General features: G+C 40.6%; 1 protein-coding gene across 1 annotated transcript; it reads right to left on the bottom strand.

Annotated features, from left to right (window-relative positions):
• Positions 1–11,658: 11,658 nt before the first annotated feature.
• Positions 11,659–26,550, bottom strand: LOC138898258 (uncharacterized). The gene is made up of 7 exons (XM_070184313.1): positions 26,463–26,550; positions 25,936–26,162; positions 24,913–24,988; positions 24,712–24,810; positions 12,460–12,614; positions 12,190–12,381; positions 11,659–12,117 (listed from the first exon to the last, which is right to left on the bottom strand). Exons 1-7 carry the CDS (start codon positions 26,548–26,550, stop codon positions 11,659–11,661), a joined length of 1,296 nt encoding a protein of 431 aa, XP_070040414.1.
• Between the last annotated feature and the right edge of the window lie 665 nt (positions 26,551–27,215).

Genomic DNA, 27,215 nt, shown 5'->3' with positions numbered 1-27,215 from the left:
ACCACAAACATCAGAATATACCAAATCAATTATATTCAATTTTCTTCCGGGCGATGTCTGAAATGAGACTCTATGTTGCTTACTAAATAAACAATAGTCACGAGGTTTTATCGGTGTACCTTTGGCATAAAAAGTGAGTAATTTCCTAGCAAGAATTAACAATCCTTTCTCGCTCATATGACCCATTCTTTTGTGCCACAAATCTACAGAAAATCTCATCTTGCCGCATTCAATTCACCTTGTCATATTTATGCATTTGTCTTGTACAACGTGCCACAAGCAACTCCCTTTGCAATCACCAATGATCCATGGGTGAGTCTCAACTTTTGATTTGCAAAATAGTTCTTGTATCCATCTCGGTCTAAATTAATTTCCGAGATCAAGTTCATCCACAAATTAGGTACATGCCGCACTTCCTTTAGAACCAATGTGCATCAGATATTTGTCTTGATACAAATGTCACCGATCCCCGCAATCTTTGAGTAACTCGTGTTACCCATTCTCACAGTTCCAAAATCACCTGCTACATATTTGCAAAAAATTTCTCTTACCGGTGTGGCATGGTAAGATGTTGTTGTATCAACCACCCATTCAGACTCTGGACCTGACAAGTGCATGCATTCTTCTTCCTCATTTATAAAGAGGACAACATTATCATTTTTTTGCACCATGGCGATTGTGTTGTCGTCATTCTTCTGGCCACTGCTTTCACCTTTGTCCTTCCTTGAATTTGGGCAATCTCTTTTGAAGTGACTTGGTTGATCACAATTGTAGCAATTTCTGACTCTTGATTTGGATCGGTTTTTAGACTTCCCACGAGCTTCGGATCTGCCATAGTTGCTCGAACTCATTTGATAACTCCTACCTCTACCTTCTGTGATGAGAGCATGTCCTTGATTTTCAGGCTTCTTTCTCATCTTCTCATTGAGTAGAAGAGCTGATGTGACATCTTTCAACTCAATGGTAGTCTTACCGTGTAGGATGGTTGTTGCCAAATTATCGTACGAAAGATGGCAATGAGTTCAATAACAAGATGACTTTATCTTCTTCCTCGATTTTCACTCCGAGATTGACGAGCTGTGTGATTAGTCCGTTAAACACATTTAAATGTGACAAAAAATTCGTACATTTACCTATGTATAGGGCGTATAGCTGCTGCTTCAGGTACAATTTATTTTTCAGCGTTTTGGACATGTATAGGCTTTCCAACCTTGTCCAAATGTCACATGTGGTGTCTTCATCAATGATGTTATTTACCACATCATTTGATAAGGGCAACCTGATTACACTAGCAACCCTATTATCCAAGTCAACCCAATTCCTAGTTTTCTTGGTATCCAACTTTTTGGCATTAACATCTAGTACCTTATGTAATCCTTGTTGGATGAGCAAACCCTTCATCCTTCTTTGTCATGTTGAGAAACCGCTATCTTTGTTAAATTTTGCTATCTCATACTTTACTCCGGATATTTTTATTTTTCATCGAGTATAGTACTATCTACAGTGAATAGTATTTCTGTGAACGAGCAGAACTTGTGCTCTGATACCAGTTGTTGGGAATAAACCCCCTACAGAAATAATATTCATGGTAATAAAAGCGGAATAATAACATAGCACCTAGATACGGTAATCAATAAGAATAAAAGAGTGACAACGACACTAAGATTTTTACGTAGAAAACCCTTTTGAATAAAGGAAAAAATCACGGCTCCGAGAGGAGCAAGTGATATCACTATAGTAAGAAATTTTATACTTTGTAGGTCTGAGTAAAATACTCCAAAGACCACTACAACACTAAAAAAAAAATAACTCTCTTTTGATATTCACGTCTCACTACAATATCACTTACTCTCTATTTTTCTCACAAACTATTTTCTTATACCCTATTTGTAAAACCTCACTCTTTGTTTCTCTTTGTTGATGTGTAGAAATAAGAGCCGAAGCTCTCCTTTTATCGTATTGAGTACCTATTATTTTTGACAATTTGAAGATTTGCAAATCAAGTAAATCCTAATTTTCTTCTTTCATTTATAGGGATGGCCCCTTTCCTTCTTTTCCTTTCTTTCATTTATGGGATGGACCCCACATAATCTACCCCAAAAAATATATATTATAATATATCTATTTTAGTTATCTAATTGAGAACACAATGATTTGATATCGTTAAAATCTCGAAGGATGAATGAAACTACCGAATAATTTAAAAAGTTAGAACGGAAGGATTGATGTACGAAAATGATTTATTAAAGGTTAAGTTTTTATCAATTTTAAAGTTCTAAATATTATGATTTCTTAAATAATAGTTCAAATAAGGAAAGATTTAGTAAATAAAATTTTAATTGATTTCAAAATCCTAAATATTAGGAAAATAATAAAATGACAATTTCGTCCAATATAAAATCTATTTTCAAAGGGTAAAAAAGGCGAACGATATTTTGCTAAAACCCTTCGTGCTTTTAATATAGTACTAGTTTCTATGTACGTGCGCTGCACGTGGATCTTTGATCAATTATTTACACGAATGAAAATATCTTTTATTAAAACATAGAAGAAGAAAGAATTGGTGTAAAGCAATTGGCGTAGATAAAATGCAACAATCTTTTAAATATTGAAAATCAATATTATTTACATTAACATAATACTTAAATTCAAAAAGATCTGGACCAGCAAAGATGATATGTTTAGTAATTAATTTTTTTCGACAGTATTTGCTGCTTGCCTAAAATAAGCTTTGTGAATAAGCAATTACATATCCCCTGTTACAATTTGCTAACAGAGTAGCTAGTATTTTAAGAGGGGAGATCGTTTAAAAGTGGCTATTATATTTGCTTTCTCGAATAGGTGTACGTCCACTACAAAAATATGCATTCTATTTAGTCAATATAGTCATAACTCATATCTTATCTAATACTTCTTTGTAGATAATATTTTTGTGTATTCCTTTTAGTCAATTTTGGCTACTGTATCATGAGTAAAATTTTTGTTGTTGACATTAATCTCTCTTTGAAGTACAATACATAGTTTATGTAAGAAAACATAATGCAATAACATAGTCCAACATTAGAGATTATCTAATCATGCATTTATTTCTTATCATTGTATAACAAATGCATATTAAAAATTATTATTTTAAAAAGATATTCTTCATTTTATGGTGATGTTGTCAAAACAATTACGTACAAACCAACCATTGAAAATATACTCCTTTACTTGTTCGTGGCCATCAGAGTAAAGTTTAGTATTGTTATAAAAAATTTAACTTAGTGAATTTATGTGTCTCAATTAGTATTTGGTTGCGCTTAGTCAGTCTCTCATATGATACTACAAATTTCTTACTTAAAACTAATTTCTTTTTGTTTTTTCTCTCAAATAATATAGTTTCAATTAAATGTAAATGTCAATTCCAAAATCTTCTTCTTTAATTAAGCCAGCAATTTCAGTTCTTGAGTTGGACATGCATAGTTAAATAAACTCTTTTGGGGATATCTAGGAATATTATCTGAGAGCGTTTTTTCTCATCCTTGCACGAAATATTCTTAAAACCAATTTTCTATCTCTTGTCCCTTCACATACTCCTTTTTTTCTCCATTTTCCAAATAAAAATATATAAAACTAAATTGAGATGAAGTAAACTCTCATGTAAATCCTTATCCTCGAATAAAACTTACCGCTTTGCAATCTTTAATGTTAAAAAGCAAAATTACATTAGAGGCCAGCCTCTAAAGATAATACTCCTTTACTACCATGGATTTTCTTGCCTTTAGAGAAAAGTTTAGTAGGATTCTAATTTCACAATCGTAGTCATCTAAATTTTTTATCATTGTATTCAAAGTCCTTGATATCATATAAAATTTAATTTCACAATTGTAGCCAAATAAAAATTCTAGTTTAATTCAAAGTCTCATATATTGGGTAAAATTTTAAATATGATAGTTTTATTAGGCGTGAAATTATATATATATTTTTCAAAATTATATTTAAGTTTGGTCGAGAATATTTTCGTCTGTGAATATTGCGCGTTTTAACATTCTTATTTTCTAGTAATCAGTTCCTCGAACCAGGATCGGGCTCAAACCAAGATCACAAGTTCGAGCCGAAATTAAGCTCGAACCAAAATCGAGAATTCTAAGCAAGGTCGAGCTCACAGACAAAAGCCGTTGCAATCCCACTAGAGGGAATCTTGACAGAAATTATGAAAAAACTGATTTATCATGGGTCTCCCACTGAATGTTTATTTTATTATGCTTGGAGCCGAATCCCTCCACTATAAAAGGGCTTGATTATCATTTCTGTAAAAGGACATATTTTCTCTGAGATTTAGATTATAATGAAAGTATTATTTCCTCTGCAAGAAAGAGTGGCTATTCTAGTTTTCTTAGATTGATTCAATTTGTTCAATCCCAATGTTCACTATTCTTGATTGCCTTATTTAGATACATTATCTACAATCTATATTCACATTTTATTCATCATTATATTTTGTATTAAGTTGTACCACATATCTTCGAAACTGCGTATAAATTCAACTCTATCCATTTTTCGGGTAAACAATTTGGCGCCCACCGTGGGGCCGAGGATAACAGTGTTCACTTACTTCCGAAAACATCTTCAATTCAGGGTCAGCTACGAATGGCCACCGATCGAATGGCTTCACCGACCGATTACGAAGCCTGCCTTCAAGATGAAACCAACAACTTGGCACCACCCGAGGCTCGGATCGAAGTACCCGAGATTCGAGCCGAAGTACCACTGGATGTCAATTCACAAATTGCTTTGGAAGCGAACCAGCGTTCCGAACCAGAAAGAAGCATTCAGGGCGGTGCTCGATCCGTAGCCCAAGACACCCAAAGCCCAGGGGAAATCGGGGTAAGCTTACGCATGATCTTCGAGATGTTACAAGCCCAGCAAGTAGCGATAGCTCAGCTACAGAGCCAAACTCGTGCACAGAGCAGGCCAGTTTCCAATCCACTTCGAGAAATTACCCCAGAACAGAGCCTGCCATAGTGAAATCTAACGAGCAAGAATCGGGGACTACTCCCGGAATCACTAAATTGCTCGAAGAACTCACAAAACGAGTCGAAGCCAATGACAAGAGGGTGGAAACGTACAATGCCAGGGTCGACCAAATCCCAGGGGCTCCACCAATGATAAAAGGGCTTGATTAAAAACAATTCATACAAAAGCCTTTTTCGTCGAGTGCGGCACCTAAGCCAATCCCTAAAAAATTCCGTATGCCCGAAATTTCCAATTATAACGGTACGATCGATCCCAACGAACATGTCACCTCTTACACATGTGCCATAAAAGGCAACGATTTGGAAGACGATGAGATCGAATCCGTGCTATTGTAAAAGTTCGGGGAGACCCTCTCGAAAGGAGCTATGATCTGGTACCACAATTTACCACCGAATTCCATCGATTCTTTTGCCATGTTAGCAGATTCATTCGTAAAAGCACATGCTGGTGCCATAAAGGTTGCAACGAGAAAATCAGACCTCTTCAAAGTAAAGCAAAGGCAGGAAGAAATACTGAGGGAATTCGTATCCCGATTTTAAATGGAACGCATGGAATTACCTCCGGTCTCAGATGACTGGGCCGTACAAGCTTTCACCCAAGGGTTGAACGAGCTAAGTTCGACAACATCACATCGGCTGAAACAAAATTTGATTGAGTATCCAGCGATAACTTGGGCAAATGTGCACAACCGATATCAATCAAAAATTAGGGTCGAGGATGATCATTCGGGGGCCCAGTACAGACCTGTTCATCAGAACAAGATAGTTATTAATCAAAAGCAGATCGACAGAGAACAAAGATCGAACAGAGACCGATATCGACCGTATGTCGCAGATCGGGTGAACAACGGTTCAGCACGCAACGTAGTTCGGAACAATCAAAGAATTGATCGGGGACAAACTTCTCGAGGGCTTATGAGTAAGAGAGGTTTCGATAAATATGCTGAGCCTATAGAAGCATCTCGATTATCAAAATATAACTTCAGCGTGGGTGCATCTGCTCTCGTGTCGGCCATCGGACGCATCGAAGATACTAAATGGCCTCGACCAATGCAGACCGATCCTGCCCGAAGAAATCCCAATCAAACGTGCAAATATCATGGTACCCATGGCCACAGAACGGAAGATTGCAAGCAACTAAGAGAGGAAATAGCTCGCCTATTTAACAAAGGGCACCTTCGGGAGTTTCTGAGTGATAAGGCAAATAGCCATTTTAGAAGTAAGGAATTCAGCAAGCAAAATGAGCAAGAGGAACCACAGCACATCATCTACATGATCATCGACGACATCGATACCCCCAGGGGACCAATGCTTAAACGCACTAAAACATCGATGGTGAGGGAAAAGCAATCTCGGACTCAAGATTACGCACCCATGGGGACTCTGTCCTTTGGTGATAAAGATGCAGAAGGGGTCATCCAACCTCACAACGACATGTTGGTAATATCCGTACTCGTAAATAAAACTAAAATTAAGCATGTGTTAATCTACCCAGGTAGCTCGGCCAACATCATCCGATTGAAGGTAGTGGAGCAACTCGGCCTGCAGGATCAGATCGTACCTGGAACTCTGGTCCTAAATGGGTTCAATATGGCATGCGAAACCACCAAAGGGGAGATATTCTTACCAATAAACGTGGTCGGAACCGTCTAGGAAACAAAGTTTCATGTAATCGAAGGCGATATGAGGTATAACGCCCTTTTCGGAAGGCCATGGATCCACAACATGAGAGATGTGCCTTCGACCCTACACCAGGTCCTCAAATTTTTGACGTCGGGAGGTGTCAAAACGGTATACGGAGAACAACCAGCCACGAAAGAAATGTTCTCCGTCGACAAAGCTAAACCAGTGTCCTCACTTTTGCCGATAAAAGGATCGGTCCGGGAAGGAGAACGGGACACCAAATAGCAATCACAGACATCGGCTTCAACCCAGCCAGACAACCAGAAAATCGAAGAGGATGGAGACCAAAGGGTCCCTCGATCTTTCGTGATTCCCGATGACTCCAACGCCACAAAATCGACGATCGAGGAGCTAGAGCAAGTCATATTAATCGAGCGCCGGTCCGAGCAAAAGGTATACTTGGGAACGGTGTTAAGCCCTAAACTCAGGAAGAAACTCGTTCAATTTCTTATCGATAACATCGATTGTTTTGCCTAGTCCCATTTAGATATAGCAGGGATCTCGCCGGACATAACGACGCATCAGCTAAGTTTGGACCCCAGGTTCAGACCGGTGAAGCAAAAAAGAAGACCCCAGTCTGATAGAAAGAACGCGTTCATAAAGGACGAGGTAACCAAACTTCTCAAAGTAGGGTCCACGGGAGGTAAAATATCCTGAATGGTTAGCCAACGTAGTTGTAGTCCCTAAAAAAGGGGACAAACTTAGAATGTGCGTGGACTATAAGGATTTGAACAAAGCATGCCCCAAAGATTCCTTTTCGTTGCCCAATATCGATCGCATGATCGATTCCACGGCCGGCCACGAGATCCTCACTTTTCTCGATGCTTATTCCGAGTATAATCAAATACGGATGAACCCGGAGGACCAGGAAAAAACCTCATTTGTCACCAAATATGGAATGTATTGTTATAATGTGATGCCATTCGGGCTAAAAATGTAGGGGCCACTTACCAATGCCTAGTGAATAAAATGTTCAAAGAACAAATAGAAAAATCAATGAAAGTTTATATTGATGACATGTTAGTCAAGTCCCTGCTCGCAGAGGACCATTTAATTCATTTGCAGGAAATGTTCGAGATTCTGAGGAAATACAAAATGAAGCTCAACCCCGAAAAATGTGCCTTCGGGGTCGGGTCGGGCAAGTTTCTCGGCTTCATGGTATCACATCAGGGAATAGGGATTAACCCAGATAAAATCAAGGTCATTGAAGACATCATCGTCGTAGACAATGTGAAGGTCGTACAAAGACTAACAGGTCGGATCGACCCTTAAGCCGGTTCATCTCGAGATCATCTGATCGAAGTCATAAATTTTTCTCTCTGCTAAAAAAGAAGAACGATTTTTCTTGGACCCCGGAGTGCCAACAAGCATTAGAAGAACTAAATAGATATCTATCAAGCGCACCATTGCTTCACACTCCAAAAACGGACGAGAAACTTTGTTTGTACTTGGCAGTATCGGAAGTCGCCGTAAGCGGTGTCCTAGTTCGAGAGGAGCAAGGTACGTAATTCCCCGTTTATTATACGAGTCAAACCTTAGGAGAGGCGAAAACTAGATATCCGCTCCTAGAAAGGTTGGCTCTTGCACTGATAAGCGCCTTGAGGAAGTTAAGGCCATACTTCCAATGTCATCCCATATGTGTATTGTCCATATACCCGCTTCATAATATTTTGCACAAACCCGAGTTATCAGGCCGACTGGCCAAATGGGCCATCGAACTCAGTGGGTACGATATCGAATATCAACCCCGCATGGCCATCAAGTCTCAAGTCTTAGCAGACTTTGTGGCCGATTTCACACCAGCCCTCGTACTCGAAGTCGAAAAAGAACTGTTGAAATCAGGTACATCATCGGAGGTATGGATCTTTTTTACGGACGGGGCTTCGAATGTAAAGGGGTCCGGGCTGGGCATAGTTTTGAAACTACCCACGGGTGGCATTATTAGGCAATCTATTAAAACTATCTGGTTGACTAATAACGAGGCCGAGTATGAAACCATGATTGCAGGTCTCGAGCTAGCTAGAAATTTGGGAGCAGAAATCATTGAAGCCGACTGCGATTCCTTGTTGGTGGTGAGTCAAGTAAAAAAAAACTTTCAAAGTTCGAGAAGGTAGAATGCAGAGGTATTTAGATAAACTGCTTATCACTTTGCGCCATTTCAAACAATGGACTTAATGGCATGTCCCACGGGAATAAAATAATGAGGCCGACGTACTGGCGAATTTGGGGTCATCGGTCGAGGTAGATGACATGGGCTCGGGGAATGTTGTTCAACTTTCAAGATCGGTAATCGAAAAAGGACACGCCGAAATAAATTCTACAAGCTTAACCTGGGATTGGAGAAACAAGTATATCGAATATTTGAAAAACGGAAAACTCCCATTGGACCCTAAAGATTCCAGAACCCTACGGACCAAAGCTGCTCGATTCACTCTGGCTTCAGACGGAACACTGTATTGAAGAACGTTCAATGGACCGTTGGCGGTATGCTTGGGTCTGGGGGATGTCGATTACATCCTACGGGAAGTGCATGAGGGTACTTGCGGGAATCACTCTGGAGCCGACATATTAGTCTAAAAAATAATCATAGCCGGGTATTATTGGATCGATATGGGCAAAAATACGAAGGAATTTGTTCGTAAATGCGATAAATGTCAAAGGTTCGCACCAATGATCCACCAGCCCGGAGAACAGCTCCATTCGGTCTTATCCCCATCGCCTTTCATGAAATGGGTAATGGATATCGTCGGCCCTATGACATCGACCCCAGGTAAAGCCAAATTCATTTTGTTTTTGACTGACTATTTTTCTAAATGGGTTGAAGCGCAGGCGTTCGAGAAAATAAGGGAGAAAGAAGTTATAGACTTTATTTGGGATCATATCATATGCCGGTTTGGGATTCCTGCCGAAATAGTATGTGACAATGGAAAGCAATTCATTCGCGGCAAAGTAACAAGATTCCTCGAAGACCACAATATAAGAAGGATACTATCGACGCCATACCACCGTAGTGGGAATGGGCAGGCCGAATCAACAAATAAAACTGTCATTCAAAACTTAAAGAAGAGGTTGAACGACGCTAAAGGGAGATGGAGAGAAATCCTGCCCGAAGTCCTTTGGGGCATACCGGACAACGTCAAAATCCAGTACGGGATTAACCCCGTTCTCCTTAGTATATGGATCTGAAGCATTGATACCAATCGAGGTTGGTGAACCCAGTGCCAGATTTTGATTCTCGGTGGAAGAATCAAATAACGAGGCTATGAACACAAGCCTCGAACTATCGGACGAAAGGCGAGAAGCTGCCCTCGTCCGAATGGCCGCCCAAAAGCAGCGAATCGAAAGGTATTATAATCGAAGAACCAAGCTCCGCCATTTCAAGCCTGGGACTTAGTGTTGAGAAAAATTACCATCAGTACCCGAAATCCGAATGAAGGGAAGCTAGGACCGAACTGGGAAGGACCATATCAGGTACTCGAGGACACCGGAAAGGGGTCGTACAGGATCGGCGTTATAAACGGCAAACAGTTATCAAGCAACTGGAATGTATCATATCTAAAACGGTACTACTGTTAAGGTACAAGGGACAGATCTCTCTCCAGAAATCACACGTTGCACTCTTTTTCCCTTAGACCGGTTTTATCCCAAATGGGTTTTTCGGCAAGGTTTTTAATGAGGCAACCATTGGTCGTGCAACATTTATAACAATATCCGGGGTCTCGGAAGATAGTTATTTCACAGCAACGGGGTCCCAATAGGAAAACTGTAAAGATCCAAATGGTCAAAGCGAGCCATGCTCATATAGATTGGCCCGAACCCAGGCGTGTAGTAACGTGCGAAGAATTAAGATACAATTCGACCATTAAGCCTACAAGCTATTTTTTATATTCGAGTTCGAGCAAACACTCACTCGACCACTAAGCCTACGGGCTACATTAATTCGAGTTCGAATTATTCACTCGACCGCTAAGCCTACGGGCTACATTAATTCAAGTTCGAATCATTCACTCAACTAAGCCTACAGGCTATTCTTTATATTCGAGTTCGAGCAAACACTCACTCGACCATTAAGCCTACGGGCTACATTAATTCGAGTTCGAACCATTCACTCGACCACTAAGCCTACGGGCTACATTAATTCGAGTTCGAATCATTCACTCGACCACTATGCCTACGGGCTACATTAATTCGAGTTCGAAACATTCACTCGACCACTAAGCCTACGGGCTACATTAATTCAAGTTCTAATCATTCACTCGACCAAGCCTACGTGCTACATTAATTCGAGTTCTAATCATTCACTCGACCAAGCCTACGGGCTATTTTTTATATTCTAGTTCGAGCAAACACTCACTCGACCATTAAGCCTACGGGCTATATTAATTCGAGTTCGAATCATTCACTCGACCACTAAGCCTACGGGCTACATTAATTCAAGTTCGAATCCTTCACTCGACGAGCTTTTTATTTTTATTTGTTTTATTTCGAGTTCAAATCATTCACTCTACCAAGCCCACAGGCTATTTTTTATTTTTTGAATTCGAGCAAGCACTCGCTCGACTGTTAGAGCATACGGGATACATTAATTCGAGTGCGAGCAAACACTCGCTCGATCATCACGCCCACAGGCTATATTTCTTCAAGATTGAATCGTTGACAACTAAATTGCAGAGACTACGAGGTCCAAATTTGATTAAGTGGTTTAAAATATTATAGAAATATTCATAAGGCGAATAAAGTCCTCGCAACACAGGAAACAAAAACAAATGTGAGTCGGCGAAAGGGGAGCTATGTCTATACACAAATTTATCTACATGGGTGATTACAACGTAAAAACTAAGAACTAAATTTTTCGACCGGGAGCGGTTTTTTCTTTATCAGTCCCCCCCCCCCGTTTTCGGATCCGCTATTGCTCCCATTGTCGTCATCATCATTGGAAACCAGAGCTTAGGCATCAACTTCAAGTTCTTTTGCCCTTTTTTATCTCTTCCGAGAGATCGAAGCCGAGAGCATGAATCTCCTCGAGAGTTTCCCTTCTGGATCGGTACTTAGCAAGTTCGGCGACCCAATGCGCTCGACCATCAGCAGATTCGACTACCTCTCTTGCCTGGACTTGGGCAGCTTCAGCATCGGCCCGATAGATGGCCACTAGCGCATCCGCATCGGCTTTTGCCTTTTCAGCATCGGATTCGGCCTTGGCGAATACAGAGGAAAACCGAGCCTCAAGCTCCTCAATTCTTCTTGCTTGAACCAGGCCTTTTTCCTTCATTTTCTGAAGTTGGGCTTCAGACGACGATAACTGGGCTCGAGCAGTCTCTTTTTCTGCAGCAAAGCGGTCCATACCTTCTTTCCACTGCAAGGATTCCATCCTTATCACGTCGACCTCCTCAAGAAGCTTCCCTATCATCTCGATTTTTTGCTACAGCTGTGAGACCGAGATGTTAGCTATCGTTACGATATCGAACCCATAGGTTTTCAAAAACATCATTACCTGCTGAGACAAATCATTTTGATCTCGATAAGCCTTGGCCAACTCAGCTCGGAGGTCTTTTATTTCCTTCTCTCTCTGCCATAATGAAAGTCTAAGGGAGTTTCTCTCGTCAGTAGCGCGGTTTAGGTCGGCCGCATATCGATGTAGCTTATTTTGGGAATGAGAACATTGTTCTCGATGGACTATTGCAGCCTACAAAGAAACAAGAAGCGAAGTTAACGAAAAACGGACATAAAGGCAGTACCAACAAAAAGATCTTTAAAGGCTCACCTGATTCAAAGCCTGCCGCAAACCGTGAAAAAAATCTAATTCATCACCGGCACCAGCAACGTCCTTGATACCGGTAAACAGGTCACGAAACGGATCTTCTCCATCAGGCCTGTCTAGATCAAGGGCTCCCAGAGCTTGAGCTTCCCGAATCACCCCTGTGGAAAAAGAGGGAAAGGTAGGCAAATCCTCGATCGCTGCTGCCCCAAGTGACTCGCTTGGAGCGTTCCCCTCGGCTCAAAGGGGTTGGAGGGGCTCTTCGATTGAAACCCCTACTGGTTGACTCCGATGAGAGGCGTCTTCGACATCCGATAGTTCAGGGACTCTACCTGAATCTCTCTCCGGTATATCTTTAGTTCGAGGCGGAGCCCCAGAAAGCATCATCGATCCAGCCGGCGATGAAGCACCGGTGGCTCTCTTCGTTCGGACCGCCAGCGTGGACTCATTGTATTATTATTCTTCTTCATCTTCATCCCTTAGACGCAAAACGGATTCTACGGTCAAAGGAATGACATTCATGTTCGGCTTACGAGCCGTCCTCTTCTTCGATTTTGGATATTCGGGCAACGAGGCTCCTTTCCTTTTATTTTCCTTCACCGGCTTTGGGACAGAGGTCAAAACATCCTCCTCATTGGACAGAGGCCTCAAGACCGCGTCTTTACCTAAACCTACATATGGGAAGTATTTTGAGAAACGCCTCGTTTGGATCGTCAGAGTCCGAGAAATGAGCTTACCGTGATTTTTGGCCTCCCATCGACCCCTTGACAAATCACGCCATAAGCGCTCGGCGTATGTGGAGGTCAAAACAAGAGCCCGTACCCAATTCTTGAGATCGGGAACCGCTTCGGGCATCTAGGGAACTGCTACATTACAAAAAAAGGAGTGTCGATAAGATAATAAATGAAAGAACAAAATAGAAGCAACAACAAGATCACACTTACGTTTCATATTCCATTCCTCGGGAAAGGGCATCTTTTTAGTCGGGATCAAGTCCGAAGTCCTTATTCGAACGAACCTGCTCATCCAACCCCCGGTCCCTTTCCTCGTCAATACTCGAGAACAGAGCCTTGGTAGCCCGACGCTGGAGTTTTATTAACCCTCCCCGAAAAAGTCGGGGACGGTACAGCCGGATAAGATGATCGAGGGTGAATGACATCCCCTCGATTTTGCTCACGAAATATCGGATCAGGATAACGATCCGCCACAAAGAGGGATGGGCCTGGCCTAAGGTTACCTGATATTGTCGACTTAAGTCAATAACGACGGGATCGAGGGGACCCAAAGTGAAAGGGTAAGTATATACGTTCAAAAACTATTTCACGTAAGAAGTGATATCTTCGTCAGGGGTAGGTATTATTATTTCTTTTTCACCCCTATTGCAATCCTTCTTTAACATATCAAGGTGTTTCTCGGTTATCGAACACATGTATCTAGATACCGGCTCACACCGGCCAGGGACCGATGAACCTTTATCAACCTTAAAATCTGAAGTAAGGGCGCACGCCCCGAGGACACACTCCTCAGGCCGTGGTTCTGCCGGTGTCTCATCGGCGACACACTCCTCAGGTCGTGGTTCTGCCGGTGTCTCATCGGCGACACACTCCTCAGGCCGTGGTCCTGCCGGTGTCTCATCGGCAACACACTGTGAAGATGAAGCCTTCTCAATATCAACAAGGGCACTCCCGAGCTACCGCCTCGTAGTCCCAAATCATAAATAAATTCACAATATCTCATTTCATTATATCACCGCGGGAGCCTTCACAATTTATTTTAAAGAAAATATTTTTCCAGAAATAGCATCCCGCGTTTTAGCCATCCTTATCACACCGCATGACTTCTAGTAGTTTCCCCTACTAGCCACGCGTATCAAGCCACCCTTATTTCACCGCATGCGTTTCAACACCCAAACCTTATACCACCGCATGCATATCAATATCACAAGATATCATAATTTGCACCTCAAGTGCCCAAATATTTTAATTTGCCAAAATAAATCAACAACAATATTTTTCCATGATAAAGAGCTCACGGCTCCTGCCAAAATTATTCATGATAATATTTTTCCACAATAAAGAGCTCATGACTCCATCACAATTAGTACGAAAATCTCACAAAAATATTCGGGAATAAATAACTTGATAAAATAATATTTCAAAATTTTAATACGCTGCTTCAGTACCAAATTTAAAATGTCAAATAACTCATATTAATAATATTTAATTTAAAGAAAATCACCCTTCAAATAGAATAAAAGAAACCAAGTTTCAACTAAACAGGTAAAACAATTAGCAGGAAAAGGTCAAACAAGTTTAAAGTATAAACATTTAAATCAATGATGAAGAATATAACAAGGTAAAATTATTTAATTAATATGCAACAGCGATATACACAATATAAAGACATAACCTTTCACATTTAGCCCGTGTACACACTCGTCACCTCGTGTACAAGATTTTCAACACATTTTAATTTATCACTTCAATACCAATCCTATGGGAAATTTCTCCCACAGAAGGTTAGACAAGTCACTTACCTCGACTTGCTCAAATTTAATCAAGTAGTATGCCTTTTCCTCGATTTTTCGACTCCGATCGACTCGTATCTAGTCATAATTAATTCGATACAGTCAACAAAAATCATAGAATCAATTCCATAAGAAAATACTATATTTTTCAATAAAATCCGAAATTAACTTAAAAATTGCCTATGGGGCCCACGTCTCGGAATCCGGCAAAATTTACGAAATATGAACGACCGTTCAACCACGAGTCTAACCATACCGAAATGACTAAATTCCAATAACAATTCGACCCTCAAATCCTCAAATTTATCCATGAGGGTTTTCAAAATTTTCCAACTTAAATCACCAATTAACTAATAAAAACAGTAATAGATTTGGGTAATCTAAACAAAATTGAGTTAAGAACACTTATCCCGATATTTTCTCTGAAAATCTCCCAAAACTCGCCTCAATCCGAGCTTCAAATCGTTAAAAATGGAAAATGGGACGAACAAAACTTAAACTCTCTACACAGGCTTTTACTCTTCGCGATCGCTAACATCCACACGCGATCGCGAAGCACAAATTTCCACTGTCCATATTTAACTCTACGCGATCGCGGATATCCCCACGTGATCGTAAAGCACAGAGTTCTCAACTCTACGCGATCGCACAGAGCAAACGCGTGACCTCCACTCCTGCTCCGTTACTCTACGCGAACGCGACCTTCTTCACACGTTCGCGAGTCACAAAATATCAAAGCTACGTGATCGCATTCCGCTTCACACGACCGCGAAGCAAAAAACTCAGTAACCCTCAATTAACCTTACGCGATCGCAAATAAGGCCACGCGATCGGGTTGCATAGACTGGCCCAACCTATGCGATTGCGGACTCGCCCACGCGATCGCATAGCACAAAATTTCAGCTGCCCAATTAACTCTACACGATCGCATACCTTCTCACGTGATCGTGTAGAAGGAAACCAGAACTTGCAGAAACTAGAACTTCAGCTATCAAGCCATGTCAAAAAATGATTCGTTAAGCATACAAAACTCACCCGAGCCCCTCGAGACCTCAACTAAAAATATCAACAAGTCCTAATACATCATACGAACTTAGTCGAGTCCTCAAATCACATCCTACTATACTAGAAATATGAATCACATATAGATTCAAGCCTAAAGAACTTTAAAACTTTTAATTTCTACAAACGACACCGGAACCTATCAATTCAAGTCCGATTGACCTCAAATTTTGCACGCAAGTCATAAATAATATAACGGAGCTATGATAATTTCCAGAACTAGATTCCAACCCCGATATCAAAAAGTCAACTCCCAGGTCAAACTTCCAAACTTAAATTCCTATTTTAGCTATTTCAAGTCTAATTTAACTACGGACTTCCAAGTAAAATTCTGAACACGCTCCTAAGTCCAAAATCACCATACGGAGCTGTTGGAATCATCAAAAATCTATTCCGGGATCATTTTTCTCAAAATATTGACTGGAGTCAAACTTAGCATTTTAAGGCCAACTTAAGGAACCAAGTGTTCCGATTTCAACCCGAACACTTTCAAATCCCGAACCAACCATCCCCGCAAGTCATAAATTTATAAAAGTACATACGGAGAGTTTTATTTAGGGGAACGGGGTTCTAAAAGTCAAAATGGTTGGTTGGGTCATTACACATATTTTTAAAACTATTTAACATATACCCTAATTTTGACGACTTGAGACGCCTCCTCTTCTTCCTCGTGACCTATGCGCTCCTTTCTTCCTCCTCTTTTCTTATAATGAGGCTGAGAGCAGTTCAGTTTAGGATCTGACCAATCCCATTATTTGTTTTCATTTTCAAAGAGGTTGTGCTTTTGAGATAAATAGTGTAAAAGGATGCGAGTGATTTTGAACTGACTGTTTTCCCTTGACCAACCAAAAGTAAAGATTGCAGTTGTGCAGTTTCATCACTAAAAATTATGCCCAGAATTGTTCTTCAACTGCTGCCAAAATCTCAAAACATCACTGATGTGAAATTTTATACTACAAATTGTCTGAAGTTTGCACTATCTGAAGTTCAAATATAATAAGCTGATTTTGTCCTGAAGTTTGCACTATAAATTGAAAAATTTCAGACTAATTTATCTGAAGTTTGCACTATGAAGTGAAGTTCTCCCGAATACCTTTGCAAGTTAGGCCAAACTTCAGGTAAAAATAGTTTGAAGTTTTGCTTTAATAAGGCCACACTTCAGGCAAAAAAATTCTCAAGTTTAAACTTCAGACATACAAAATTGAAATGAAGTTTGCCCTTGCTTTGAACTGAAGTTTGCCTGATTGCCTTTGCAAGTCAGGCCAAACTTCAGGCAAAAATATCTGAAGTTTTGCTTTGATAAAGCTACACTTCAGGTAAAAAATTGTGAAGTTCAAACTTCAGGTATACACAATTGAGTTGAAGTTTACCCTTGCACTATGAACTGAAGTTTGCGTGATTTCCTTTGTAAGTCAGGCCAAACTTTAGGCAAACATATTTAAAGGTTTGCTTTGATAAGGCTACACTTCAGGCAAAAAATTCTGAAGTTCAAACTTCAGACATACACAATTGAACTGAAGTTTGTCCTTGCACTATGAACTGAAATTTGTGTGATTGCCTTTTCAAGCCAGGCCAAACTTCAGGCAAAAATATCTGAAGTTTTGCTTTGATAAGGCTACACTTCAGGCAAAAAATTCTGAAGTTCAAACTTCACACATAATATTTTGCTACTTCAGGCCCGTATATCTGAAGTTACCCGAAAAGTGGGTACACTTGCAATTTTTTGTGCAAAGCGGGTATAAGTTAAATGGTGACCCAAAAACTAGGTATAGATGCAAATGCCCCGGATTGGGTCAAGATTTGGGTAAAGATGTACTAAAATTTAGGTCATAACCCAACTCATCCAACTCTTATTAAGCTTTAATTAACATATGTTGTATTCTTATAAATTGTATAATTACTAAATAAGACTTTTTTATTTTGTTATGGTCATGTATAATATATCATGTATAATTATGGTCATGTATAATATATATATATATATATATATATATATATATATATATATATATATATATATATATATATATACATATTTTGACAAAGTTACTCATCGATTAATTTGGGTTAAAAACTAGCACAACTTTAACTGGGTTGGGTCAAGATGGGCTAAGTTCAATAAATGGATAGGTCAATAACCAACCCAACCTTTAGCGAGTTGAACGGTTTATTTGTGCTTGGGCCAAATTTGACAGCCATAAACTGAGTTGAGGAAAATGAGAAGGCTAAAGTTGCACTTGAGGATCATATTAAGAGGTGGAAAGAACACAAGGGAAGAAAAATGGCTGCATTGATTAAACATTTGAGATGAGTCCATTTCGAGATAAATTACTTAATACAAGCCTCTGATACTATACTTTTAAAGCATTCCAACTGAGGGGTACACAAATATCTTCCAACAAGTTAGAATATTATAAATCTCATTGCCGCGCCCCATATTAAACTAGTTAAACGATGTATAATATTTTGGGTAATGTCAGAGTTTATTAAAGCAAGGGAGTAGTTGTCACCTAATATTTAAGGTCTATTAGGACACATATTTAAATTATGTGATTTACAAAGTATAACTTCAATTATGGTCTACTAAACCTACAAGATTCTAGATTTCAAGTTAAATTATGGTGAATGTGTGCTGTATCCCTTAAAATCCGCCTAATACACCATTTTAAATTTTGTGTGCAGTTTTTCGCAAAGGTAGATTAATTATTTTTCTCTTTTTTCCTCCATTTGCGTTACTCTTTTTCTTCATGTCTCGTTTAAATCTGATGTGATGTGTTTTATATGATTCTTTTTGGATATAATTGGAGTTTCAAATTTGGTTTTAAGGAATAAGGTGTTATATATTTTGGGTGTGTAAGACCTTCATTGCCTGTTGATCTATCCAATAATTTCTGATGGTATAGTTCTGTCGTTATGACCACGATATGGCATTACCATAGAGTCTGCCTTGTTGGAAAAGTGGTTGATAGGAACTTAAGACTGGTACACTCAGAGTTGTTGATGGTTCAACCTTTACTGTGTCACTGGCACCAATTCGCATGTTACTTTGTTGATCCTTGGTCGCTAAGTGCTTTAATATGCGTTGGATATTGCAAATTACAAAATAATGCTCTCCATGAGTTAACTTTGTAGTATTTTAGCCAGTTACAAGTTTGCATATGTGTACCCGAATATCAATAAGCTTAGATCCAAATTATTTTTCGTTTTTTGACTCTCCATATATCACGACCCAAAATCCTAACCGTCGTGATGGCGCCTATCTCAATACTAGGCAAGCTGACAACATCAATAACCCACAATTTCTTTTAAATATGGAAAACATAATAATTTAAGTTTAATAGAAAATCCCATAAATACTGGATATAAATACACTCCCAAAAATCCGGTGTCACTGAGTGCATGAGCATCTATACATTACAAGTCTAGAAAATATGGTCTATAATAGTCTGAGACCAAATACAGTAAACAAGGAGATAGGGAAAGAGAGTCAAGGTCTGCGAAATACAACAGCTACCTCTGAATCTCCAAAATCAACTGTGCGAAAGAATCAACACCCATTGTGTCTGGTATCACCTGGATCTGCACACGAAGTGCAGGGTGTAGTATGAGTACAACCAACTCAGTAAGTAACAATAATAAATAAGAAATGAGAGTAGTGACGAGCTTCACATCAAAGTACAAATACATTAGTTTTTAACACAAAAAGGGTAGGCATGCTCTCATGTTCAACATTTAAAATTACTTAGTAATTTCATATCAACTTCGACTGAAACAGAATATAATGTCTTTAAGAAATTTCCAAAACAGTGATATATGATAGCTGAAATACAGCAATAATCAAATCAATGCATCCTTCAGAGTAACAGTCACTCACTCCTCACATTCACTCTTTCCTCACAGTCACTCATTCCTTTCAATCACTCAACACTCGGCACACGCACTCAGTAGGTACATGTGCTCACTAGGTACCTGCGCTCACTAGGGGTGTGTACAGACTCCGTAAGGGCTCCTTCAGCCCAAGTGCTATAATAAGAAAATCATGGCATATAACAATGGAACATGTTGCGACGTGCAGCCCGATCCCATAAATATCCTCACAATCAGGCCCTCGGCCCCACTCAGTCATCAACCTATCCAGTCTCTCGGGCTCTCAGAAATCGTGATAAGCAGCCCAAACAGAAATGATATAATGCATCAATAATGAACAATAGAGAGTGAGATGAAATGTGCAAATAAAACTGTGACTGAGTGCAAAATAGCAATTTAGCAGATAATTCCACAAGTACACGACCTCTGTGGGTCCCAACAGTGTAAACACATGGTTTAAACATGATTTGTAGTTCGATTTCTCTAATATGTGAAAAATGTACGGATATCAACAGATTATTCAACTACATAGTTCCATGGAATTGATCAAGTCACAATTCTTACGGTGCACGCCCACACGCATGTCACCTAGCATGTGTGTCACCTCAAAACCAATCACATAACATATAATCCACGGTTTCATACCCTTAGGAATAAATTTAGAACTTTTACTTACATGAAACCGTATAATTCTTTATTCTGCAATACCTTTGCCTCGCGAATCGGCCTCTAAATGCCTCGAATCTAGCCAAAAAATAATCTGATTCGGTCAATAAAAATAATAGGAATTAATTCCATATGAAAATACAAATTTTTCAAAACAATCCAAAATTTCACCCAAAAATTGAACGTCTCGGAACCCGACAAAAGTTACAAAATCCGAAAGCACATTCAACCACGAGTCTAACCTACCAAATTTGCCAAATTTCGACCTCCAAATCTCAATTTCTTATTTTGAAATCCCTAGGCTCAAATCTTCTAATTTCACCTCAAAAACATGTAATCTAGTCGATATACTCAATGATAATCCAATATTATTGAATAACAATGATCACACGTGACTTACCTCAAGTTTTCCCGTGAATTCCCTTGAAAAATCGCCCAAAACCGTGCTTGAAATATCCCAAATGACAAAAATGTTGGAACCCCTCTATTTTGTAATCTGTCAAGGGGTTACACTTCTGCGAAAAACTAACCGCATCTGCGGTCCCGCTTTTGTGGTCATGCTGCCGCTTCTGTGCCTTCTTCTCTTTTGCGAAGAAGCTGTCCGCTTTTGCGGTCCTACCCAGCTCCCTTTGCCTCCGCTTCTACGACCTTAGAGTCGCTTATGCGGACTCGCTTCTGCAAGTTTCCATCCGCTTCTGCGGACCTTACGCACCTGCCATGCCCATCCGGCTTCTGCGAGCTTGCACCTGCGAGCTAAATTCCGCAGGTGCGGTTGCACCAGAAGGCAGAAACTTTCAGATTTCTTTTAATTCCGAATTTGATCTGTTAACCATCTGATGCCCACCCTAGACCCCCAGGACCTCAACCAAATACACCAACAAGTCCTAAAATATCATACAAATTTAGTCAAAACTTCAAATCACATCAAACAATGCTAAAATCACCAATCACACCCCAATTTAAGCTTAACGAATTCCAACTTCTACACTCGATGCTGAAACCTATCAATTCAATTTCGATTAACCTCAAATTTTGCAGACAAGTCATAAATGACATAAGGGAGGTATTCCAATTTTCAAAATAGGATTCCAGCCCCGATATCAAAAGGTCAACTCCTCGGTCAAACTTCCAAACTTAAATTTCTATTTTAGCCATTTCAAGCCTAATTTAGCTACGGGCTTCCAAATAATTTTTCGGACACACTCCTAAGTCCAAAATCACCATATGGAGCTATTGGAATCATCAAAATTGTATTTCGGGGTCGTTTACACATAAGTCGACATCCAGACACTATTTTAACTTAAACTTTAAAACTTGGAACTAAGTATTCCCATTCATTCCAAAACCTCACCGGACCCGAACCAATCACCCCAGCGAGTCACATAACAACTATAAAGAATAAATTGAGCAGTAAATGGGGGAAAGGGATTGTAATACTCAAAACGACCGGCCGAGTCATTACATTCTCCCCCTCTTAAACAAACGTTTGTCCTCGAATGGGTTAAGAATTATACCTCGAGTCTCAAATAGATGTGTATATGTGCTCCGCATCTCCCGCTCAGTCTCCCAAGTAGCTTCTATGACTGGCTGGCCTCTCCACTGCACTTTCACTGAAGTTATATTCTTTGATCTCAACTTTCGAACCTGCCGGTCTAAAATGGTCATCGACTCCACATCATAAATCAAATTACCATCCAACTACACTGTGCTGAAATCCAAAACATGCGGCGGATCCCTGATATATTTCCGGAGCATAGATACATAAAACACTAGATGAACACTTGATAGACGAGGTGGCAAAGCAAGTTCATAAGCCACCTCTCTAATATTCTTAAGTATCTCTAAAGGACCAATATACCGAGGGCTCAACTTGCCTTCTTCCCGAACCTCAGCACACCATTTATGGGTGAAATCTTAAGCAGAACCTTCTCCCCAACCATGTAAGCAACATCACGGACCTTCCGGTCGGCATAACTCTTCTGTCTAGACTGCGTCGTGCGAAGCCACTCCTAAATCAATTTAACCTTCTCCAAAGCATCCTGAACCAAATCAGTACCCAATAGCCCAGTCTCACACGGCTCAAACCAACTCACCGGAGATCAGCACCATCTCCCATACAAAGCCTCATACGGAGCCATCTCAATGCTCGACATGTGGCTGTTATTGTAAGCAAACTCTACCAGTGACAGAAATTAATCCCAAGAACCCCTGAAATCTATAACACACGCACGTAGCATATCTTCCAATATCTGAATAGTGTGCTTGGACTGTCCTTCCATCTGAGGATGAAATGCTATACTCAGCTGAACCTGTGTACCTAATTCTCGATGTACTGCCCTCCAAAACTGTGATGTAAACAGAGCACCCCGTGTAAGCGAATAATCTTGCGGATATAAATCTCAGCCAACCGCTCCGAAGAATAATTAGTACCAACTGGAATAAAATGTGCGGATTTGGTCAACCGATCTACAATCACCCAAACGACATCAAAACTTTCTCAAGGTCCGTGGGCACCCAACTACGAAATCCATGGTAATACACTCTCGTTTCCATTCTAGAATTTCAAGTCTCTGAAGCAATCCGCCCGGTCTCTGATGCTCATACTTCACTTGTTAACAATTTAAACACTGAGCTACAAACCCAACTATATCTTTATTCATTCGCCTCCACTAATAGTGTTGCCTCAAATCCTGATACATCTTCGCGGCACCTGGATGAATGGAGTACCGCAAACTGTGAGCTTCGTGGAGAATTAACTCATGCAAACCATTTACATTAGGCACACATAGCCTGCCATGCATCGGTAATACACCATCATCTCCAATAGTGACTTCCTTGGCATCACCGTGCTGAACCGTATCCTTAAGGACAAGTAGATAAGGGTCATCATACTGAGGTTCTCTGATACGATCATAAAGAGAAGATTTAGAAATCACATAGGCCACAACTCGGCTCAGCTCGGAAATATCCAATCTGACAAACCGGTTGGCCAAGGCCTAAACATCCAAGACTAAAGGCTTCTCTACTACAGGTAAGTATGCTAAGCTGCCCAAAACTCTCCGCCTTACGACTCAAGGCATCGGCCACCACACTGGACTTTTCGGTATGATAGAGAATGGTGATGTAATAATCCTTAAGCAACTCCAACCATCTCCTCTTCCGCAAATTAAGTCCTTCTATTTAAACAGATGTTGTAGACTTCGGTGATCGGTATAAATCTCATAATGGACACCATACAAATAATGCCGCCAAATCTTAAAGGTGTGAACAATAGCTGCTAACTCAAGGTCATGGACCGGATAATTCTTCTCATGTACCTTTAGGCAATCACTCTACCGTCTTGCATCAGCACTACGCCGAGACCAATACGCGATGCATCACAATACATAGTATAAGACCTTGAATCTGCAGGCAACACCAATACTGGGGCTGTAGTGAAAGTCGTCTTGAGCTTCTGAAAGCTCTCTTCACACTCATCCGACCACCTAAACGGAGCACCTTTCTGGGTCAATTTAGTCAGAGGCGATACAATAGATGAGAAACCCTCCACAAAGCGACGAAAATAACCAGCCAAGCCGAGAAAACTCCAAATCTTAATAGCTGAAGATGGCCTGGGCCAACTCTGACTGCCTCTATTTTCTTCGGATCCACCTTAATTCCTTCATTGGACACTATATGCCCCAAGAATGCCACCGAACTAAGCCAGAACTCACACTTATAAAATTTTGCATAAAGTTTCTCCTCTCTCAGCCTCTGTAGTACAATACCCAAGTGTTGTGCATGTTCCTCCTAGCTACGTGAGTACACCAGGATATCATCAATAAATACCACTACAAATGAGTCAAGATACGACTGGAATACATTATTCATCAAGTGCATAAATGTTGTTGGGGCGCTGGTGAGCTCAAAAGACATCACGCAAAATTCATAGTGACCATAACGGGTCCTGAATGCCATCTTTAGAATATCCAAATCTTGAATTTTCAACTGGTGATACCCCGATCACAAATCAATTTTGGAGAATACCCTAACTCCCTGAAGTTGGTCAAATAAATCATCAATACGCGGCAAAGAAAATTTGTTCTTGATTGTAACTTTGTTCAGTTGTCTATAATCAATGCACATCCGCATAGTACCATCTTTCTTTTTCACAAACAAAACTGATGCACCACAAGGTGACACACTAGGCCTAATAAACCCGTTATCAAGGAGTTCCTGAAGTTGCTCTTTCAATTCTTTCAATTCAGCTGGTGCCATATGATACAGAGGAATAGAAATGGGCTGAGTGCCCGGCACCGAATCAATATCGAAATCAATATCCTTGTCGGGTGGCATACCAGGCAGGTTTGCAGGAAATACATCTAGAAAGTCTCGCATGACAGGTATTGAATCAATAATAGGAGTATCGAGTATCTGCATCAACATCTCTCACCAAGGCCAAATATGACAAACACCCATTTTCCAACCATACGTTGGGCCTTCAAATAGGATATTATCCTGTTGGTAATATAATCTAGCTAACCTCTCAATTCGACCTTCAGCAACCCTGGCCTTGCTAATGTCACATTTTTACGTGATAGTCCAGAATAGAATAACATGGAGACAATCAATCTATACCCAGAATTACATTGAAATCAACCATACTGAGCAATAAAATATCAACTATAGTCTCCAGCCCCCCAATAGTTACCACACACGACCGATACACACGGTCCACGGTAATAGTATCGCACACCAGCGTAGATACACGAATAGGTGAAACTAAGGACCATATACAGATAATGAGCAAAATACGATGATACATACGAATAAGTGGAAGCAGGGTCAAATAATATAGAAGCATCCCTGTGGAAAACTGAAACAGTACCTGTGATCACTACATCTGAAGTAATAATATCTAACCTGGCAGGAAAAGCATAGAATCGGACCTGACCGCCACCTGATCGGCCTCCCCCTCTTGGGTGACCCCTAGCTGACTGAGCCCCACCTCGAGTTGGTTGGACGGGTGGCGAAGTAACTGGTGCTGAAGTCGTAGTCTGACTCCTCCGCTGCACTGGACCTCCCGGGCGACGAGGACATTGTCTCCATATATGCCCAAATTCCCCGCACTCAAAGAAGCTCCCCGGTACTGGTAGTGGTGCAGACTAAATCGGGCCCTGAGAACCAGAATAACTGCTAGAAGCACCTAGTGCAAATGAACATTGAACATAAGGGGCACGAGATGAACTCTAGGCTGGAAGGGCACCGAGAGATGGCTGACCCTGATGAGAACTGTATGAACCATGGCTGGATGATGCACCACAGTGAACTGGACGACACATCTGAGCGTGCCTGTAAGGACGACCCCTGCCGTGGTATACCTGACCCCCTGAAGGAACACCACTGAAATCAGCTGGTCCACGAGGCCTCTTGGCCTCCCTCTCATCATGCTCCTGACTACGGACTACCTCTATATACCGAGCAATGTCTACTACCTCATCAAAGGTAGCACCAGATACCCTCTCCCTACTCATAAGTAACCGAAGCTGATATGTGAGGCCATCAATGAACCTCTTAATGCTCTCCCTATCAGTGGGAACCAACCAGACTGCGTGACGAGCCAACTCAGAAAACCTCATCTCGTATTAAGTCACAGACATGCCATCCTACCGAAGCTACTCAAACTGTATACGCAGCTCCTCTCTGCGAGACTGTGGCACAAACTTCTCCAAAATAAGAACGGAGAACTCTTGCCATGTAAGTGGTACCGCATCGATCGTCCTGCACCTCTCATAAGCCTCCCCACATATGAAGGCAGCCCCAAAAAATTGAAAAGTAGTGAACGAGACCCCACTGGTCTCCAAAATACCCGGTGTCCGAAGCATCCGCTGGCACTTATCCAGAAAACCTTGAGCATCCTCTGACCCAGCACCACTAAATGATTGAGGTTGAAGCCTCCCAAATCTCTCAAGTCTCTTCTTCTTATCGTCTTCCATAATGGGGACTACAGGGCCTGAGCAGCTGCAGCTGGCTGGGCTGGTAATGCCTCCGGTATCTGAAGTCCCTGCACTACTGTCACGACCCAAAGTCCTAACTTGTCGTGATGACGCTTATCTCAATACTAAGTAAGCCGACAACATCAATAAACCATAACTTCTTTTAAGTTTGAAAACATAATATTTGAATTCCATAGAAAATCTCACAAATTACTAACATAACATACATTCCGAAAACTCGGTGCCACTAAGTACATGAGCATCTAAATAATAACAATGTCTGACTGATACAAACACTGTCTGAAAATGTAGAACAATACAAAAACTGAAGGCAAAGAGAGTCAAGGTCTGCGGACGTCAAGCAACTACCTCGATGATCTCCAATAGATAAACTCCAAGAACTAGCAACCGCCGTATCCAGAAGTACCTGGATCCGCACACGAGGTGTAGGGTGTAGTATGAGTACAACCAACTCAGCAAGTAACAATACTAAATAAAGAACTGAAAGTAGTGACGAGCTTTACAGTTGAGTCCAATTACAATAATTTCCAACATAACAAGGTAGGCATGCTTTCGAGTTCAACATTTAATGCTAATTTCATGTCATGCTCAACTGAAACATAAGATAATAACTCTCAGAAATTTTCAACATAGTGATATATGAC

This window comes from Nicotiana tomentosiformis, chromosome 8 (assembly GCF_000390325.3).
Source record: "Nicotiana tomentosiformis chromosome 8, ASM39032v3, whole genome shotgun sequence".
Lineage (NCBI taxonomy): Eukaryota > Viridiplantae > Streptophyta > Magnoliopsida > Solanales > Solanaceae > Nicotiana > Nicotiana tomentosiformis.
The sequence above is the reverse complement of the archived record's forward strand: the minus strand, read 5'-3'. Positions and strand labels throughout refer to the sequence as shown.